Below are 17,790 nucleotides of genomic sequence, written 5' to 3'. Positions count from 1 at the left end.
TGAGAGCAGAGGAGAGAGAGTTAGCTTTAGCAGTGCGGAGCGCCTCCGTGACACAGAGAAGAGCAGTCTCAGTTGAATGACTAGTCTTGAAACCTGACTGATTTGGATCAAGAAGGTCATTCTGAGAGAGATAGCAGGAGAGCTGGCCAAGGACGGCACGTTCAAGAGTTTTGGAGAGAAAAGAAAGAAGGGATACTGGTCTGTAGTTGTTGACATCGGAGGGATCGAGTGTAGGTTTTTTCAGAAGGGGTGCAACTCTCGCTCTCTTGAAGACGGAAGGGACGTAGCCAGCGGTCAAGGATGAGTTGATGAGCGAGGTGAGGTAAGGGAGAAGGTCTCCGGAAATGGTCTGGAGAAGAGAGGAGGGGATAGGGTCAAGCGGGCAGGTTGTTGGGCGGCCGGCCGTCACAAGACGCGAGATTTCATCTGGAGAGAGAGGGGAGAAAGAGGTCAAAGCACAGGGTAGGGCAGTGTGAGCAGAACCAGCGGTGTCGTTTGACTTAGCAAACGAGGATCGGATGTCGTCGACCTTCTTTTCAAAATGGTTGACGAAGTCATCAGCAGAGAGGGAGGAGGGGGGAGGAGGGGGAGGAGGATTCAGGAGGGAGGAGAAGGTGGCAAAGAGCTTCCTAGGGTTAGAGGCAGATGCTTGGAATTTAGAGTGGTAAAAATTGGCTTTAGCAGCAGAGACAGAAGAGGAGAATGTAGAGAGGAGGGAGTGAAAGGATGCCAGGTCCGCAGGGAGGCGAGTTTTCCTCCATTTCCGCTCGGCTGCCCGGAGCCCTGTTCTGTGAGCTCGCAATGAGTCGTCGAGCCACGGAGCAGGAGGGGAGGACCGAGCCGGCCTGGAGGATAGGGGACATAGAGAGTCAAAGGATGCAGAAAGGGAGGAGAGGAGGGTTGAGGAGGCAGAATCAGGAGATAGGTTGGAGAAGGTTTGAGCAGAGGGAAGAGATGATAGGATGGAAGAGGAGAGAGTAGCGGGGGAGAGAGAGCGAAGGTTGGGACGGCGCGATACCATCCGAGTAGGGGCAGTGTGGGAAGTGTTGGATGAGAGCGAGAGGGAAAAGGATACAAGGTAGTGGTCGGAGACTTGGAGGGGAGTTGCAATGAGATTAGTGGAAGAACAGCATCTAGTAAAGATGAGGTCAAGCGTATTGCCTGCCTTGTGAGTAGGGGGGGAAGGTGAGAGGGTGAGGTCAAAAGAGCAGAGGAGTGGAAAGAAGGAGGCAGAGAGGAATGAGTCAAAGGTAGACGTGGGGAGGTTAAAGTCACCCAGAACTGTGAGAGGTGAGCCATCCTCAGGAAAGGAACTTATCAGGGCGTCAAGCTCATTGATGAACTCTCCAAGGGAACCTGGAGGGCGATAAATGATAAGGATGTTAAGCTTGAAAGGGCTGGTAACTGTGACAGCATGGAATTCAAAGGAGGCGATAGACAGATGGGTCAGGGGAGAAAGAGAGAATGTCCACTTGGGAGAGATGAGGATCCCAGTGCCACCACCCCGCTGACCAGAAGCTCTCGGGGTGTGCGAGAACACGTGGGCAGACGAGGAGAGAGCAGTAGGAGTAGCAGTGTTATCAGTGGTAATCCATGTTTCCGTCAGTGCCAAGAAGTCGAGGGACTGGAGGGAAGCATAGGCTGAGATGAACTCTGCCTTGTTGGCCGCAGATCGGCAGTTCCAGAGGCTGCCTGAGACCTGGAACTCCACGTGGGTCGTGCGCGCAACTTGGCCTTCATCCTGGCATTTCTTTCCTCCCATTCCTCACTGGGGCCAGACAGTTCTGGTTCCTTTGGCCCAGCGTCTTTGGAACAGTTATTGCGAGTGTTCATATCTCTTTAGCTGCCTTTTTCTTTGTTCTTCTCTCTGTGGTCCAGCAGCCACAGTGTACCCTGAAACAAAGATGCCTCTGCCCTTTTCCTGGCATGCCTTTCCTCCTCTTCCTTAGTGGGACAATAATAATGTTTGGCACAGTCTCCTGTCTCCCAGAATCCTCCCATAGTGTCCTTGTAAACCAATTTCACTGTTCTGCATTTAACCCAGCACTCTGTCAGCTGGTCATGCATCATCTGCAGCACTTTATACAGGTTATGCGAGTCCTCTGAGAGGGCTGCAGCTACTCTGCAGTGCTGCTGCTGCTGCCACTGCAGCTTATGGTGCAGCTCCTGAAGCTGTGAGATGACTGCTGCTGTGAGATGACAGCCTTGTGTACCAAGATCAGAAAATGGTGGTCAGAGTAGAGGCTCTTGCACTTCAAGGCGACTTTAAGGCCTTGCTCTTTGTCTACATGACTCATTACTCACTTGTCAGAGTATGGAGCTTGGTCTGGAGGCCCTGGTACTCTAACCCAACGTCCTGGAGCTTAGACTGCAGGCTGTGCTTGGAGGGTTTCATGTTCAGAGACCATGGTTTTATGTTCAGACATTAACTCCTGGTATTCAGCGAGGAGGTTGTGATGATCCGAGAGGAGCTCCTGAAGCTCCCCCTCTAGCGCCTGGTGATTAACTTCCAGTGGTTGGTGCTGACGGTTTGGTGCTGCAACGTCAGGGCTTGGTGCTGTGACATCAGGGCTTGGTGCTGCGACATCAGGGCTTGGTGCTGCGACATCAGGGCTTGGTGCTGCAACATTAGGGCTTGGTGCTGCAACATCAGGGCTTGGTGCTGCGACTTCTGAGCCTCACATGCTGAGCTTTCTGTCTGCAGCCTCTCACTCAGCTGAGCACTGTGGACCTTCACTGTGTCCAAAGCTGACTTCAGCTCCTTGACCATGGCCTCACCTTCCACTAATAGGCGGTGGCAGCGACTGCTCTCGGCCTGCAGGCTGGAAGTTAGGTCACTCTCTTTTGCAAAATTAATGGAATTTCTCAGCCTTGACCATCTCTGAGGCCACAGCCCCCTCCAAGTCACTGCAGACCGCTTTGGTCTCTTGACGCTCCTCCAGCACAATCTAATGCTTGGAGAGGGCAGCCTCGAGGTAAGCCTCAAGGTCAGCCTGGAGCTTCTGTGTCCTGATCTTTTCCTCTGATAGATTAGAGGTCATTCTGACAGCGCTCAGGCTAATTTCTGCATTGACCTCCAGGAAGGCTTTCACTTTAACCCTCAGGTCCTGCACTTGGGAGCTCTGATCTCGCTTTTCGAAGATCTCTCTCTCTCTCTCGGCTCTCTCTCTCTTTCGGCTCTCTCTTTTAACTGTTCACTTTGAGCTTTATCTGCAGATGAAGTAGCTCTATCACCATGGCCTGCCTCAGATGGACACCAGAGGTTCTTGCTGCTCATCGAGGGCAGCCTCGACGTCTAACTTTAGCATCTGGCTCCTGCCGTGTTCCTCTGCCAGTTCAGAGGCCAGTTGGTCAGCCTTCAGCATAAGAGAAGGCAAGAGATTACTCTGTTCCTGCGCTCAGCTCCAGCTTCTCAGTCTCTTGCTTCTTGATCTTGCTCTGCTCAATCTTGAGGTCTGAAGCTATTTGAAGCTTTATGCTTGTGCAATGCTCCTTGTCCAGTGATGCCTGTAGAACAGCTAGCTGCCCCCCTTTTCTTCAGAGCCTCTCTCAGTGCAGCCATCTCGGGAATCCTCCCCATGGGATGGATGTGCAAGGGACCTAGATGACTTGTTCCCTTCCTCAGCATACTTTTTTTTAGCTGGTAAAGGCAGAGTATGTGGAGGGGGCAGGCTGTTGCTGGACCTCGTTAGCAATAAATGAGGCAGACTTCTCACACGTCTCCTTAATGATAGAGGTAGATTCCTTTCTCTGCATTTACTCCTGGGGAAGCAGCACCAGATGAAACATAGATATTTTAGTATCAGTATGTGGCCACTCTTAGAGCATCTTTACTCACATTAAAACAATCATATAAAAATGATTCTCACCCGTGTCCTGAGGGATGGAAGGGAATGGGGGTCCTTGTCATGGGCCTGTTCTTCACACTGTACCTGGTTGAGGCAAAGAAGTCAGAGAAGGTGGAAGAGGACGATTGCTCCTAGAGGAGGCAGACTGCTTCTGGGCCTCAACGACAGGGACAGACTTCTCATTAGATTCCTGATGTAGCAACATCACATGAAACAAAGGTATCTAGCATTAATGTGGCAGCTGGGGCTTGTCTTGTTGGATCTTTACTCACACTAAGATCACACTAGTTGGCTGCTCCTGGATGCCCATAGAAATACTCTGAAGAGACTCCTAATCAGACTGCTGAGGCAGCAACATCACATAAAACATCTAATATTTGTACGGGCCACATTTAATTAATGTTTGTCCACCCACTGTAAGTGTAGTAGATTAAATGTCACCTGTTTATTGAGGGAAGACTTGTCACTTCCCTCTGCTTTCTGGCTTTGGACAGAAGAGGCAGCCTTGCCATCAGTATTGTGAAAGGATGATGCTGAGGAGGCAGGTTGATTTTGGATCTGCTCAGCAATGGTGGAAAACTGCTCCTTCGCCTCCTCATGATACAGGCAGACTGCTTGTGGGCCTCCTTGGTGATAGAGGAGGCAGACTGCTCTAACTGTATCTCATCCTGGGGCAGCAGCATCACATGAAACAGAGGTATCTAGTATGAGAATATTGGTCCCTTCTCAGAGCAGCATCTTTACAGACTCCTCTTTGAATATGCGTATTTCTCCAAAACTCAGTTGTCCTGAGTCTGCACAGAACTGCCAGGACGTATGATCAATGGAGCCACTCAAGTTTTTTTATCCTGTATTTCTCAACACATTCATGAAAATGGCCTCCAAACCTTCCAGCTGGGGGAGATCTTCGTGGGCTATACTCCACCTTGTCTCAGGGTAGTAAGTCGGTGGTCTGTTGATATCCTTCTAGCGGTGTGGGGGCTGTGCTTTGTACGGGGGTATCGTAGGACGGTGCCACAGTGTCCCGACTAACCCCTGTCTCAGTCTCCAGTATCCATGCTGCAATAGTCTATGTGCCGGGGGGCTAGAGTCAGTCTGTCCGATTTGGTGTAAATCTCCTGTCTTATCTGGTGTACTGTGGGAACTTAAGTATGCTCCCTCTAATTCTCTCGTCTCTCTCTTCTCTCTCAGAGGACCTAAGCCCTAGTACCATGCCTCAGGACTACCTGGCCTGACGACTCCAGGCCCCGTCCCCAGTCCACCTGGCCGTGCTGCTGATCCAGTTTCTGCTGCTTTGCCCTTTTGCTATGGAACCCTAAACTGTTCACCAGACGTTCTACCTTGTCCTGGACCTGCTGTTTTCGACCCTCTCTCTCCCTTTCCCTCCCTCTCTAACGCACCTGCTGTCTCAATCTCTGAATGCTCGGCTATGAAAAACCAACTGACATTTACTCCTGAGGTACTGACCTGTTACACCCTCTACAACCACTGTGATTATTATTTGACCTTGATGGTCATCTATGAACGTTTGAACATCTTGAAGAACGATCTGGCTTTAATGGCCACGTACTCTTATAATGTCCACCCGGCACAGCCAGAAAAGGACTGGCCAACCCTCAGAGCCTGGTTCCTCTTTTCTTCCTTGGTTCCTGCCTTTCTAGGGAGTTTTTCCTAGCCACTGTGCTTCTACATCTGCTTTACTTGTTCTTTTTGGGGATTTAGGCTGGGTTTCTGTATAAGCACTTTGTGACGTCTGCTGATATAAAAACGGCTTTATAAATACATTTGATTGAAACCTCACCGGTTTATTGAGGGATGTCTTGACACTCTTAGAGGAGTTTTCACCTCCCTCAACATGTATCTCCTGTACTTCCTGGCTATGAGCACAGGACAGTAGCCTTGTCCCCAGCGCTTGAACAGGAGGGAACAGGAGTGTTGCTGCAATGGATAGCAGTCTTTTTAAGGGCTTCTGCTATTTTCTTATTTTTTTTGCACTGATTGTAACTTTTTTGAAAATAAGGTTTCTGCCATCGTTTCCTATGACCGAAAATAACTTCTGTACATCAGAACAGCGCAAAAATATGTTGGTGAGTGCATAAACCGCCTCTACCCTCCATTCTATTGGCGAACGTATCACTGGAGAACAAACTGGATGAGCGCCGTTCAAGGCTATCCTATCCTAACAGAACCTGAAGAACTGAAATATCCTATGTTTCTCTTAGTTGTGGCTGAACAAGGACATGGATAATATGCATCAAGCTGTTTTTTTATGCATTGGCCAGACAGAACGGAAGCGTTGGGTAAGCTCAAGGGGGAGGTGTGTGTCTCTTTGTTAAAAACACCTGGTGCTCAATCTCTAATATTAAGGAAGTCTTGAGGTTGTAGACAATAAGTTGTAGACAATACTATTTACCAAGAGAGTTTTCATCTATATTTTTTGTAGCTGTCTATTTACCACCACAAACCGATGCTGGCATTAATACCACACTCAGCGAGCTGTATAGGGCAATAAGAAAACATAGGGCGGTCCATAAGCAAACATTCAGAGGTGGCTATCCTAGTGGCCAGTGATTTTAATGCAGTGAAACTGTAATCCATTTTACCTCATTTCTACCAGCATGTCACCTGTGGCGAAGAAACTCTAGACCACCTTTACTCCACACACAGAAACGCATACAAATCTCTCCCTCGCCCCCCATTTGGCAAATCTGGCCATAACTCTATCCTCCTTATTCCTGTTTACAAGCAAAAACTCAATCTGGAAGTACCAGTGACGCACTCAATATGGAAGTGGTCCAATGAAGCGGATACTAAGCTACAGGACTGTTCAGGGATTCATTGAGGAGTTTATCACATTAGTCACCGGCTTTATTAATAAATGCATCGACGCGTTATCCCCACAGTGACCTTATGTATATATCCCAACCAGAGGCCATGGATTACAGGCAACATCCGTGCTGAGCTAAAGGCTAGAGCTGCCACTTTCAAGGAGCGGGACGCTAATCCGGACACTGATAAGAAATCTCGACCAGACAAGCTAAATGTCTTCTATGCTCACTTCGAGGTAAGCCACACTGAACCATGCATGAGCGCACCAGCTGTTCCGGATGACTTTGTGATCATGCTGTCCTTAGCCGATGTGAGTAAGAGCGTTAAACAGGTCAACATTCACCAGGCCACAGGGCAAGATGGATTACCAGGAAGCGTACTCAGAGCATGCGCTGACCAGCTGGCAAGTGTCTTCACTGACATTTTCAACCTCTCTCTGACACAGTCCGTAATACCTACGTTTCAAGCAGACCACCATAGTTCCTGTGTCCAAGAACGCCAAGGTAACCTCCCTAAATTACTATCGCCTACTAGCACTCACATCTGGAGCCATGAAATGCTTTGAAAGGCTGGTCATGGCTCACATCAACACCATCATCCCAGACACCCTGCCCCAACAGATTCACAGATGACGCAATATTTATTGCACTCCACATTGCCCTTTCCCACGTGGACCAGAGGAACACTTATGTGAAAATTGTGTTCATTGACTACAGCTCAGCGTTCAACACCATAGTGCCCTCCAAGCTCATTACTAAGCTAAAGACTCTGGGACTGAACACCTCCCTCTGCAACTGGATCCTTGACTTCCTGATGAGCCACCCCCATCCTGTACTCCCTATTCACCCAAGAATGTTTGGCCATGCACAACTCCAACACTGTCATAAAGTTTGGATCACTGACGACGATGAGACAGCCTATTGGGAGCAGGTCAGAGACCTGGCAGTGTGTTTCCAGGACAACAACCTCTCATTCATCGTCAGCAAGACAAAGGAGCTGATCGTGGACTACAGGAAATGGAGGGCAGAACAAGCCCCCATTCACATCAACAGGGCTGTAGTGGAGTGGGTTGAGAGCTTCAAGCTCCTCAGTGTCCACATCACTAAGGATTTATCATCGTCCACACACATACCAACACAGTTGTGAAGAGTGCCCGACAATGCCTCTTCCCCCTCAGGATGTTGAAAAGATTTTGCATGGGCCCTTAGAAAGTTCTACAGCTGCACCATTGAGAGCATCTTGACTGGCAGCATCACCGCTTAGTATGGCAACTGCTTGGCATCCGACCGCAATACACTACAGAGGGTAATGCATACGGCCCAGTACATCACTTGGGTCAAGCTCCCAGCCATCCAGGACCTCTATAACAGGCGATGTCAGAGGAAGGCCCTACTCCAGCCATCCAAATCATAGACTGTTCTCTCTGCTACCGCACAGCAAACGGTACCGATGTACCAAGTCTGGAACCAACAGGAACCCGAACAGCTTCCACCACCAAGCCATAAGACTGCTACATAGTTAGTTAAATAGTTCACCAAATAGCTACCCAGACTATCTGCATTGTCCCTTTTTGCACTAACTTTTTTGAAGTCACATAGGCTGATACTATTTATTATTGTTCCTAGTTATATGTACTGTACATATCTACCACAATGAACTTGTGGCCCTGCACATCAACTCGGTAATGGTGCCGCCGTATATAACCAAGTTATCATTACTCATTGTGTATTTATTAGTACTTTTATTATGAGGTGCTTTACTTTTCTATTATTTCTCTATTTTCTTTGTCTCTGCATTGTTGGGAAGGGCCCTTAAGTAAGCATTTCACTGTTGGTCTACACCTGTTGTTTAGGAAGCATGTGACAAATAAAATTTGATTTGATTTGAGAGGCAGGATGGTCCGCCACCACCTCCTTTGACTCTCTGGCCTGACATGGCTCTGCAATGAAGGAGCAATGATTTCAAGATAGACCTATTTGTACAGACACAGTACATATTTTTTTATGGTAGAAAATAACTGGTGAGATGATAGTATTAGCATTTTAGTATTTTATTAGGGTCCCCATTAGCTGATGCTGAAGGAGCAGCTACTCTTGCTGGGGTCCACACAAAACCCAAACATGGCATAATACAGAACATCAATAGACGAGAACAGCTCAGTTGCATATTTGAATAGTCAGAAATCTTAGGAACACTTTACATGGAATGGTGGCAAATCATCCAAAACATACATATCATCTTCTGAAATGGCTTCAATTCCACAAGGAGATAAGTGTGTTGTTTTAGAAGGATACACACAAATACCAACAGAAATAGCAGAAAATGTCCTTTCTTCATCACTGGAGCTAAAGTCCTGTTGCGCATCTAGAGATGAATCAAAGTATAAATCTAAGTTATAATACAGAATGGGTGTATCACTGAAACAATAATTCTCTGTCTTACTAAACACCTACTACATTGCAAACCTGCTACTGGACTGTTTTAAGGTGCATTGAATTCATATCATACTTTAATAAATACTGTTAATTGTACAGATAATTACTGAATTACCTCCTCCTCAGTCGGTTATGGCCTAGTCCTTACCAATATACATCGAATCAAATGTCTTTCGTCACATGCGCCGAATACAACACCTTGCAGTGAAATGCTTACTTACAAGCTCTTAACCAACAATGCAATGTAAGAAAAAAAGTGTTAAGAAAGTATTACTAAAATAAACTGCAGTAAAAAATGTATCACTCCAGTAGACTGCACATTGTAAATAAGGTACTGGAACTGACTGACCCTGTATATATATACTTACTTACTTTCTTGTGTTCTTATTATTTCAATTTTTTGTGTGTTTTTGTTCTATCTTATGTTATTTTTAGTATTACATTGTTATTGATTAGAGCTTGCAAGAAGAAAGGCATTTCACTGTACTTTTGCATGTGACATTAAAACTTGAGACTTGAAAGGTCTTGGCCACACACGGTGCAAATTTCAAATGGTGCAAAAGAAGCATCAGTTTTTCTGTAAATTTCTTAGGCCTATTTAATCATTCTATTTCATTGCTCCCATTTGACTTTATTCTTGGTGCACTGCACACACAGCACAACTGACCATTATGCATGAAGTTAAAGATGTGTTTTTTGTCACATACAGTAGGTGCAGTGAAATGTGTTGTTTTACAGGGTATTGGGGTCAATAATTTACAATTAATTAATTCAGGGGTTGAATTGCACTCACCTATGACTCATGTTGACATGTCTTTCATAAATAGTTATCATGGTATAAAATCATATGCATGCATTTCACTACATGTTCATGGGAAAAGTCATGATAAATTTAAGATTATAAAATCAGCCACGGACAAACATTCTCAAACAGAGGGTAGTGCATACAGCCCAGTACATCACTGGGGCCAAGCTTCCTCCCCCCCATACGCTGCTGCTACTCTCTGTTATTATCTATGCATAGCCACTTTAATAACTCTACCTACATGTACATATTACCTCAATTACCTCGACTAACCGGTACATCCTGTATATAGCTTCGCTATTGTTATTTTACTGCTGCTCTTTAAATATTTGTAACTTTTCTTTCTTTAGGTATTTTTCTTAAAACTGCATTGTTGGTTAAGGGCTTGTAAGTAAGCATTTCACTTAGAGGGCTACTACACCTGTTGTATTCGGCACGTGACAAATACATTTTTTAAATTTGAAACAACACAAAATGGTTGCAAATACCACATTTATTCAGACTTTGTCCCTAAAAATATTGAAAAACAATATAAGCAATAAAAACATAGGCATTGGATAGAATATGGCAAATACTCAAGCTTCTGATGTGTCCATATAGATTGACTTAAATATCAAGCATTGAGTTGGATTTCTACATGTGATTCTGGTAGTTAAAATACATTACACACTTGACTACATTTACTTTATAAAATGTCACTGTACAATAAAGGTTTCCCATGTGGCATATGTATACAATGTATTGTAAAGAAAACCTTTAACTAGAACTATAAAGACAAATTATAACATAACAAAAAGTAATACATTGACTTTCTTTATCCAAAAGTTTCTTGTATGTTCAAAAAATTTCCATCTTCATGATCTATGGAACTCAATAAATGAACTACAATTCATATGTATATCCAATAATAGTTGTGTTTGTGATGCATCTTCAAAATGGGCAAATCGGTGTTAACATCAAATGTTACAAAAAATATTCCTCTCTCAAAGCAGGTTTATCAAATCACAGCTCAAAGGGGACACCTGCTGGTCCATTAAGTAACTGCACTAATGAACATTCTGACTCTTTCACTATTCTCTCTTGCACTCTTTCAGGAACATATTCAAACCCTTTATCTCAACACTACCAATTTAACATTCAAGTCCAAACTTAACATGAAACAAAACATGTTGCTGGTTCAATACATGAGAAGTAATGCCAAGTGTACCTACACTAATTCACGTGGATGTGGTGCTACAAAACAATGACTAGCTGTGAAAATCCTCAGCAAATGATTAGCAACAGTTGTAGAGTTAATCAACACCAGTAACTTCCATGCATAGGAAAAATGGCAGTCATACAAAGAAAAGCGGTCAAATATTTTGCTAAAGTTACAAAAATATCAACATTAATAAATTAATCGTATAACTGCTACTATGTTTTCCCAGTACCCCTCTAATTTTCAAAAGACGTAAAGAAACGATAGTTGAATTATAGACATCTTTTTGAGGCTAGAAGAATGGTAGCCCTTGTGTGTTGTCAATTTTCTCTCGCTCTCTCGTATGCATGTGTATGATGTGTTCATAGCAGGCTGGCCAGGCTGGTTGTCGGGCCGTTCTGGGCTTGAAACTGCCCAGGTGGTGGGCCGTCCGTCCACTGTCACAGAGAAGAGAGATTAATATTGTTAATTACCCATCTGAGCCAGACAGACAACAGAAACACAGCTAAACAACCTATATTATCTATTTACAATACACAACTTTTACGCCAGTAATAATTAAAGATAAAAAGTTAACAAAGATAAATTGATATGTACGCTGATTAGGTTGTGTTCGGGGAGGCTGCAGGCAGCAATGTGGTCCTGGAGAAGCTGCTGGGAGAAGTTCTGGTGCATCTGAGCAGCTTCATGGGCATCTATGGTGTTTCCCAGAGCCTTGTTCAGATCTACAGGGACAAGACAAAAATAGCATGGTCAAGGAAACCTACATCAGATACTTTAAGCTTAGTAGGGAGCATTGAAGCTCAATCCAAAGACAAAAGAAATGCACAGGTAGGGACGTACCTTTTAAAAGGGCCGAGGACCACAGCTGGACAGACATGTCAGGGATCTTGCTGGCCAGCTGCATCGCTGGAACCACCATGTTGTTGCTTTCCTAGAGAAAAACAAAAACATATTGTTACGCAAGCTACAGTTGAAGTCAGAAGTTTACATACACCTTAGTCAAATACATTTAAACTCAGTTTTTCACAATTCCTGACATTTAATCCGAGTAAAAATTCCCTGACTTAGGCCAGTTAGGATCACCACTTTATTTTAAGAATGTGAAATGTCAGAATAATAGTAGAGAGAATGATTTATTTCAACTTTTATTTCTTTCATCACATTCCCAGTGGGTCAGAAGTTTACATACACTCAATTAGTATTTGGTAGTATTGCCTTTAAATTGTTTAACTTGGGTCAAACGTTTCAGATAGCCTTCCACAAGCTTCACACAATAGGTTGGGTGAATTTTGGCCCATTCCTCCTGACAGAGCTGGTGTAACGGAGTCAGGTTTGTCAGCCTCCTTGCTCACACACACTTTTTCAGTTCTGCCCACAGATTTTCTATAGGATTGAGGTCAGGGCTTTGTGATGGCCACCCCAATACCTTGACTTTGTTGTCCTTAAGCTATTTTGCCACAACTTTGGAAGTATGCTTGAGGTCATTGTCCATTTGGAAGACCCATTTGCGACCAAGCTTTAACTTCCTCACTGATGTCTTGAGATGTTGCTTCAATATATCCACATGATTTTCCTTCCTCACGATGCCATCTATTTTGTGAAGTGCACCAGTTCCTCCTGCAGCAAAACACCCCCACAACATGATGCTGCCACCCCCATGCTTCACGGTTGGGATGGTGTTCCTCGTTTTGCAAGGCTCCCCTTTTTCCTCCAAACATAACGATGGTCATTATGGCCAAACAGTTCTATTTTTGTTTCATCAGACCAGAGGACACTTCTCCAAAAAGTACGATCTTTGTCCCCATGTGCAGTTGCAAACCGTAATCTGGCTTTTTTATGGCGGTTTTGGAGCGGTGGCTTCTTCCTTGCTGAGCGGCCTTTCAGGTTATGTCGATATAGGACTCGTTTTACTGTGGATATAGATACTATTGTACCTGTTTCCTTCAGCATCTTCACAAGGTCCTTTGCTGTTGTTCTGGGATTGATTTGCACTTTTCACACCAAAGTACGTTCATCTCTAGGAGACAGAACGCGTCTTCTTCCTGAGCGGCATGACGGCTGCGTGGTCCCATGGCGTTTATACTTGCGTATTATTGTTTGTACAGATGAACGTGGTACCTTCAGGGGTTTGGAAATTGCTCCCAAGGATGAACCAGACTTGTGAATGTCTACAATTTTTTTTTCTGAGGTCTTGGCTGATTTCTTTTGATTTTCCCATGATGTCAAGCAAAGAGGCACTGAGTTTGAAGGTAGGCCTTGAAATACATCCACAGGTACACTTCCAATTGACTCAAATGGTGCCAATTAGCCCATCAGAAGCTTCTAAAGCCATGACATAATTTTCTGGAATTTTCCAAGCTTTTTAAAGGCACAGTCAACCGAGACTTCTGACCCACTGGAATTGTGATACAGTGAATTATAAGTGAAATAATCTGTCTGTAAACAATTGTTGGAAAAATGACATGCACAAAGTAGCTGTCCTAACCGACTTGCCAAAACTATAGCTTGTTAACAAGACATTTGTGGAGTGGTTGAAAAACAAGTTTTAATGACTCCAACCTAAGTGAATGTAAACTTCCGACTTCAACTGTACATACACAAATACTTTTTCCCGCACACGTTGAATAAAATGTATACTATACAGTAAGCTATGGACCCATACATCATTTTTGTAATGGGGCAGGGTAGATGTTCCTCGCAAAATATCCATTGTGGAGTGATCTTACCCTGTGGTTTCCCAGTACATAGAATATATGGCCTAGCAGAACCAGTGAGCAGGCTGTCAGTCTATTCAGGTCCTCCGCGTTTGACATCTTCAGAGTTTCTCTAAGGAACCGTCTGCAATAAGAATATCATTATGAAATTACTTATTTCCTCAATTCCCACATAAAATTTGAGGACTTATGGGACACTTCTCAGCAACTCAGTAAAAGAGGAGGTGGGGGAGACTCACTTGGCCTCGTTGTAGCGTCCTTGGAAGAAGGACAGGAGTCCTCGGATGTAGAAAGCTGCAGCGCGGAGACAGTGAGAGCTGCAACACAATCAAACAAACAAGTCCGTCAGCTTGTAGTCAAATACACCATCTCAGCAACGGGCTGCATTCTTAGCCTTAAAAAAACAAGGTATTTGGCTCTGAGAATGTGTTTGGATTACAAAACAAAATTGAGCAACCATTAAAATCTCTGTGTTATGCAATACGTGTTTACACACCTCACAGGAAAGTTGTGATCAGGGTTTATCCTCTCAAGGAGACTGTAGAGCTTTAAAAGAAACAAGGTTAATACAGTTGACAATACTTTATTTTGAGTAAAAATGCATTATGTGTGTGTGTGTCTACTAACCTCCTGGTGTCTGTTTCCTTCCCTGATGTAGACGCTGGCCAGGTTTGTCACAATGAACGCCCACAGCTCCTGGTGTGTGGTTAGCTGGAAAGGAAACAGAGATTAACTTACTATCCAAAACGTGACAATGTAATACATATTGAACACATGCAGAGAGAACTCGTATAATAAGTTTAGCGTTACGACTTACGTCACTTACCCGCAAAGCGGCGGTGAACTGTGCCTCTGCGTTGTCCATACAGTTGACAGATATGCAATACAGGCCCTGAAAAATGGAACAGCATATAAAGTTAAAAGAAGGGAGTTTTAGAGTTCCAGTTAGAGAAGTGGGTGGTAAACTGTTATTCAAAATAGTGAATTGAGGGTATGTATTCTGGGTGAAGGTTTCAAATACTTACTAGTAGAGTGTGGAGTTGGGCAGCGTGATTGGTGAATAACCTGGGGGACTGTTGGCACAGTTGGCAGACCTGGGAGATCTGGGATATGGAGAGAGAAAGTCATCATCTCAACGGTCAATGGGCATGAAATTGCCCATCATATATTCCAGTAGCTACTTTGATTGAACTTTTAAACATTCCACTGTAACTTCGCACAGTGTTTATGTTCAGAGTGAATGAGTAAAACAGAAATAAGATTGGTCCATGGAAGCTTCTACATTACCTCTTGTAATGCAGTAGCCTTGTGACCAGTGACTAGCCGACACATGATGATGTGCTCCAGCAGAATGACCTGGAACGTTGAAAGGATGGGACTGCTGTCCAGCACTGAAATAAGGGGGGGGGGGGGGGACAAGACGTTTTAGACAACAGTGGGTGTTAAAGAGATGATTTTGATAGTAGTACAGGAAAGAGGTGACACATGTGGGCTTCAAATCACTTACTTTTTAGTTTCTCAAGCTGCATGAGTGCTTTGTCTGTGTATTTCTGTGCCTTCTCCAAATACCCTGCTTGCATGGAGTGCATGACAGTCACCTGGAACATATAGAGAACAAGGTTATTACCATGTAACATGTTGCTTTTACCTATCCAATCCTTTCAGATCTGCACCAGTGTCTCAGGGGAATCAGTCCTCAGGTATCAGATGAGAAGGGAAAATATGGGGCTCACCAGGTAGACGAGAACACACATGTGTTCCTTGGGCAGCCAGTGGAAGAGGTCAGCAGGGTTACTGGGCAGGATCTCATCATCATGGAGTGTAGAGATCGTCTGGATGCACTGCTGCAGCTGCTTAAGACAGGGCTTCACACTCTTCACCTGCAACATAACATGGAGGTGGTCAATACCAGTGAAGCTGTTTCAACTAAACTACAAATGAGTGGGAAAGCATATAGGCTATCTTGTCCAGGGGTGCATGACTACAATCTTGGGTGTTATTGCCCTTGTGGACCACAGTTAGTGCATCGGTGGTTTCGATCCAGCCTGACAGGAGTCTTTACCTGTCCGGCATCCAGGTAGTGTGTGACCTGCAGCACCAGGAAAAATACCCTGAGAGACTCTTTCTGGATGGGGTTTCCCTGCCAGTTCTCCACAATCGTCCCGCACAGCGTGAGCAGAGGGTGCACCTCCCCCAGCTTCCTCTCCATCAGTAGGAGCTGATACACAGGATAAACAGAACATTACGGTATAGATTCTCCAGTGCAAAATATTAGTTTATACCCATGATATAAGTGCATTGCATACTTAAGATATCTGTTAATATTTACTAAAACACAAATGACAGATACAAAATTCAGCATTTTCATAAAATAATTTGAGACTTACCATTCCTTTACTCAGGAGGAACAGCGCCCTGAGAAACACACATTGCATACTCAGCCGACCGTTATAAAAATGTTTTCATTAAGTTCACTGGAGGGCATGTTTAACATAACATCTACTGTATCTTGTTTAACTGATTATTAAATGTGGACAGAAAAAGTAAATAGTTCAGCGCAGCAAGGTTACGGTACCTGGTGTATTCCGAGCCCACCACTCTGGCATACTCAGCACCAACCCCTAGGAGGTCACAGGCAGACACAAGGTCTTTCTCCAGAGTGTGCAGTTGCTGATAAATGAAAAAAAGAAGACACATTCAATGCACTGCAATGTAAAGGCTTACAATCAAACATCCAAAAGAGACAAGTCAATTCAGTCAGAATTTGCAGTACATCTTACAGTACAACATACCGCTAGTTGAAACAGCAGGCGACAGTGCCAATAGGGAGTTTGCTGTGAGATCTGGATTGCCTTTCGCAGTAAAGGCTTTGCAGAATCTACCAGATTCTGAACACAACAAATATAGAATCAAAACTACTCGACCTTACACTTGAATGAAAACATGTTTGTCAAAATGGGTCTCCAGACATTGCAAAAGCAGGAAATGTATTTTAGCTTTATTTACCGGTACCTGCTGACAATAGAGTTCTGACAAAAGACTTGCTGCTTCAAATTTAACATCTTCAAATTGTGGGATCTGAGATATTCTGTTAAGGATACCCCTTAATTGACATTTAATACAGAATTTTACTATCGAGACATAATATACCAGATGGAACAGCAAACACAGAACTGAGAAATGTTCTGCAGAATTGCACGACATTGTAATGCTAGTTACTGTAGTGTTGGCGTTGAAACCATAGCATTGAAAAGGATACTTGTTGTGATATTAACCACTAAAAAAAAATAGAAAAGAGGAGATGTTAGAGACAAAATACAGTACAATGTTGCATGCAGTCAAAGCAAGCAACAGTAGTAGCAACTTCTAACACATTGAACGAGTGAAAGATGCGCAGGCCTGCCGGCTAGGCTATCATGCTAACAAATTATCTTCTGAGTCCAAATACCTATGACTGATACCAGAAAGCCAGGCTTTAAAGCTAGTTATCGAACTTATTACTGTTCCCATTTCACTATTCAAGGCCTCGATCAACGCATCTCTGGTTCCATCATCGAGCTTTCCTAAACTCTCCCTCACCGCTTTCTCCAAGTGGCTCCGCGCCAGCTCGCTGTTCTTCGTATGATGATAGAGAACCGAGCCGAGTTGAAGGTGAGTTCTGGCCTCCACCCTTTGCGGAGGTTTAAACTGGAAAACCGCTTGAAGACAATGCACACACAAACGAATTTTGGGTGGACTTGAGGTGCGGAAATGTTCTGCAAAGCCAAGGAGGGCGAGGTACCACGACTCCGGGGCCTCTACGTTGGACGCCATTTTCCCGAAAACAACAACAACAACAAGTACTGAACGCTGTGTCAAAAAAAAAACTGAGTGCTGTGTCACCCTCGCGTGATTTCGCGTGGAGTCCAATGTTCGGTTTGAAAATGTCTATGGGACTTGTAGTCCAAAACAATTGTAC

The 17,790-nt window shown here is 44.3% G+C and overlaps 1 protein-coding gene across 4 annotated transcripts; it reads right to left on the bottom strand.

The window, feature by feature from the left end:
* Positions 1-10,392: 10,392 nt before the first annotated feature.
* On the bottom strand, positions 10,393-17,776 carry LOC139540956 (MAU2 chromatid cohesion factor homolog). Of its 4 annotated transcripts, none has more exons than XM_071345036.1 (19): positions 17,412-17,776; positions 17,092-17,109; positions 16,839-16,910; positions 16,625-16,720; positions 16,408-16,502; positions 16,220-16,247; positions 15,895-16,050; positions 15,566-15,712; positions 15,340-15,430; positions 15,120-15,223; positions 14,858-14,935; positions 14,650-14,724; positions 14,460-14,543; positions 14,329-14,378; positions 14,072-14,149; positions 13,845-13,956; positions 11,959-12,049; positions 11,713-11,840; positions 10,393-11,552 (listed from the first exon to the last, which is right to left on the bottom strand). In XM_071345036.1, exons 1-19 carry the CDS (start codon positions 17,643-17,645, stop codon positions 11,478-11,480), a joined length of 1,812 nt encoding a protein of 603 aa, XP_071201137.1. In that variant the 5' UTR covers positions 17,646-17,776; the 3' UTR covers positions 10,393-11,477. The 4 variants fall into 4 exon arrangements, with proteins under 4 accessions (XP_071201137.1, XP_071201139.1, XP_071201138.1 ...); XM_071345038.1 differs by having other exon boundaries at positions 14,659-14,724; XM_071345037.1 differs by having other exon boundaries at positions 16,845-16,910.
* Positions 17,777-17,790: the final 14 nt, after the last annotated feature.

This window comes from Salvelinus alpinus, chromosome 16 (genome assembly GCF_045679555.1).
Source record: "Salvelinus alpinus chromosome 16, SLU_Salpinus.1, whole genome shotgun sequence".
NCBI classification, from domain to species: Eukaryota; Metazoa; Chordata; class Actinopteri; order Salmoniformes; family Salmonidae; genus Salvelinus; species Salvelinus alpinus.
Note: the sequence above shows the minus strand (reverse complement) of the source record. Positions and strands in the feature narration are given on the sequence as shown.

Bases quoted from the DNA above. Each gene is read 5' to 3' on its own strand.
- LOC139540956 (XM_071345036.1), bottom strand. From the start codon at position 17,645: ATGGCGTCCAACGTAGAGGCCCCGGAGTCGTGGTACCTCGCCCTCCTT. The intron at 16,051-16,219 runs GTAAGTCTCAAA...CCTGTGTATCAG, and splicing joins TCCTCCTGAGTAAAGGAATG to CTCCTACTGATGGAGAGGAA. The intron at 15,713-15,894 runs GTAAAGACTCCT...GTTATGTTGCAG, and splicing joins ACTACCTGGATGCCGGACAG to GTGAAGAGTGTGAAGCCCTG.